Consider the following 2,500-nt stretch of genomic DNA (forward strand, 5'->3'; position numbering starts at 1 on the left):
CAATAGAGTAGAGAGCGAGTGCTTAATAAAGTTTAAAATGAGATGGGACAGGCTGGCCTTGGTAGACAGAGGGCTAGTTAATGTGATGGCCTTTATGACATTCACCAACGCTCACCTAAATCTCCTTAAACACAGAGGACTGGTGGCAGATACAAGGACAGAGTAGGCCGAAGTATTTGACTAGACCACACCCTTGGCCTACAAACTGCTGTCAGGGTGTGACGGTGGTGAGCTCAGGATTCTTTTCTGCTGTTTGCCAAACATGCTTTCGCTATGTTTGCTGTATAAATTTTAAAGGGTAACATCTATGAAAATGTTATCCTCTTCAACAGCTGTGTATTATTACTCTGATATTTATAAATGTTGACCTTATGACAATATGAGCATGTTGGATTTTGTTTCATATTCATATCAGAATCTTCAATATCCACTTCCAGTAATTTTGTGTGTGGACGCGTGCTTGTGTAGGTGAACGTGTGTGCATGCACATTGTGTGTGTACCTGTGCATGTGCATGTGCGGGTGTATGGGTGTGTGTGAGCGTGCACGTTTGTGTGTAAATGAGTGAACGTGTATGTGTTTGCGTGCGCCTGTCTGCACTCATGGCTTGCTATATAACTGCATTGGTGTACACAAACAGACAGAAACACACACAAACATATATGATATGTCACAAAACAAATTTCAGATCTGCACTCCCAGCATTGCATGCAGGGACAGACAAGCGTGACAGCGTTTGATTTCTGTTCAGAGTAAACTAAGGTTATTCTTGCCAAAAGCAGCATCTCAGTTAAGAACAATCACATTCTCTTTCATTCTGAGATTGAAGCACATTAGTCTACTCCAGCCTGAAGCCCATAATAGCCAACGGTCCGAGAGCAGCTTGGCCCGTCTCCAGGCTATGACCTTCCTTAACTTACTACATTTGTTCACTTACAGTCTCAGAATAAGAACATAAGATCACTATAAACCACAGGATAACCATGCTGAAACATTTGGGAGCTACATAAGACTCTCTGATCAGAAGGGTTTTTCAGACCCAGGCATACGTCCAACATTTTTTTTCCCTTCAAACCTTGTTCTGGGGGCTTTGGGGAAGAGGCGGTGTTTTCATTTCAAAGTCATAAATCATTCATTCTTCTGGCAGTGTCAGTTCCTTAGGAATTCTTTGCCCCTCCTTCTATTGACATTCAAAACGTGTTTCCCCTCTGCATAAATGGCACAAGCCTCTGAAAGTTTCAGTCTTTTCCCAGCGTCAGACTGGAGCAGAGTGACAAATATATTAGATTCCTTTTTTTGTAAGGCACCGGATGAAACATGGCTAGCAGAGAGGTGCGGTGTATGACTGCAGGGGAGTTATGGGGTGGAGCTGGAGGAGCAGGTGGCCGGTGAGAAGCGCTGGGTCATTTTTACATGACACAAAAAGACCGGCGCCTTCTCTTTTAATACTGCTCATGTACCAAAGGAGCGATTGTTCCTGCAGGGCTGGGCCGCGTTCAAACCTTTGCCGATGTCCGCGCCACATGCCGTTCTCGTTCCCCCCCACCCCACTGGGCTCAGCCTGCCCTCAAACTCTACATTTGCCTCATTCTTGCTGGCTTCCGTCCCCGTCCAAGTTATATCTCATGGTGCACTCCTCCCTCTCTAGTCTTCTTACCGTCCAGTTCAGGATTCAGAATTTTGCCCTGTTGTGTATGCTGTAGTTTGTTGCTTGTGTTTGCAAAGACTGACAGAATGCTTCCTTTTCATCCAAATACACTTAAGCTGGTGATTTTATTTAATTCCCTATCCCCCCACTTTGTCCTTTACACGCACACACACACACGCACACACACACACGCACACACACACACACACTCACACACACACACACAGACACACAGACCCCCCTTCTACTCCTTGGCCCCCATTAACCAACCTAATGCCAGCTGCTCACACGGCCTGGTCTTGGACTTCACAGCCTTCACTGTCAATAGCACGCCGCTCTAAGGTGCTCTGCCTCCCCCTCCAAATAGCGGGCCCGGGCCCAGCTAGACAGAAGAGGGAGAAGAGAAATAGAGAGTGGCACACAAATCCAGCCATAGGCACGGGGAGCACATGGCTGTGAAGGAACGGCTCTCTGTGTGAAGCTGAACAGAGCCAGTGCACGCACTGATGAATCATGCTGTTTCTCAAAGTCGCTTTTTACTCAAATGATGATTTCTACGACGTGCTTGGTGATTCTAGTAAATTATCGAACTCTGTCCGGATAAATGCGAATGCTTTTGTCATGAGCAACAGATATGATGTGTTGCAACGGGCTTCACAAATAGAGCCTCCTATATTAATTGTCTGATTTAAGTCTGCACTTGTGTATGTATGTGTATGTGTGTGTGTGTGTGTGTGTGTGTGTGTGTGTGTGTGTGTGTGTGTACTCCTCCACAGCAACAGGAGCAGGACCCAACTAACCTATACATCTCCAACCTGCCTGTGTCCATGGATGAGCAGGAGCTGGAGAACAT

At 46.1% G+C, this 2,500-nt stretch overlaps 1 protein-coding gene across 2 annotated transcripts in view; it reads left to right on the forward strand.

Annotated features, from left to right (window-relative positions):
• Positions 1 to 2,500, forward strand: part of rbms3 (RNA binding motif, single stranded interacting protein) — a 92,977-nt gene that overhangs the window by 62,255 nt on the left and 28,222 nt on the right. For both annotated transcript variants that reach the window (XM_035530472.1, XM_035530473.1), the window contains exon 5: positions 2,424 to 2,500. This exon is cut by the window's right edge and continues 81 nt beyond it. In XM_035530472.1, the coding sequence (XP_035386365.1) occupies positions 2,424 to 2,500 (77 nt within the window). The remainder of the gene's footprint in view (positions 1 to 2,423) is intronic.

This window comes from Electrophorus electricus, chromosome 10 (genome assembly GCF_013358815.1).
Source record: "Electrophorus electricus isolate fEleEle1 chromosome 10, fEleEle1.pri, whole genome shotgun sequence".
NCBI lineage: Eukaryota > Metazoa > Chordata > Actinopteri > Gymnotiformes > Gymnotidae > Electrophorus > Electrophorus electricus.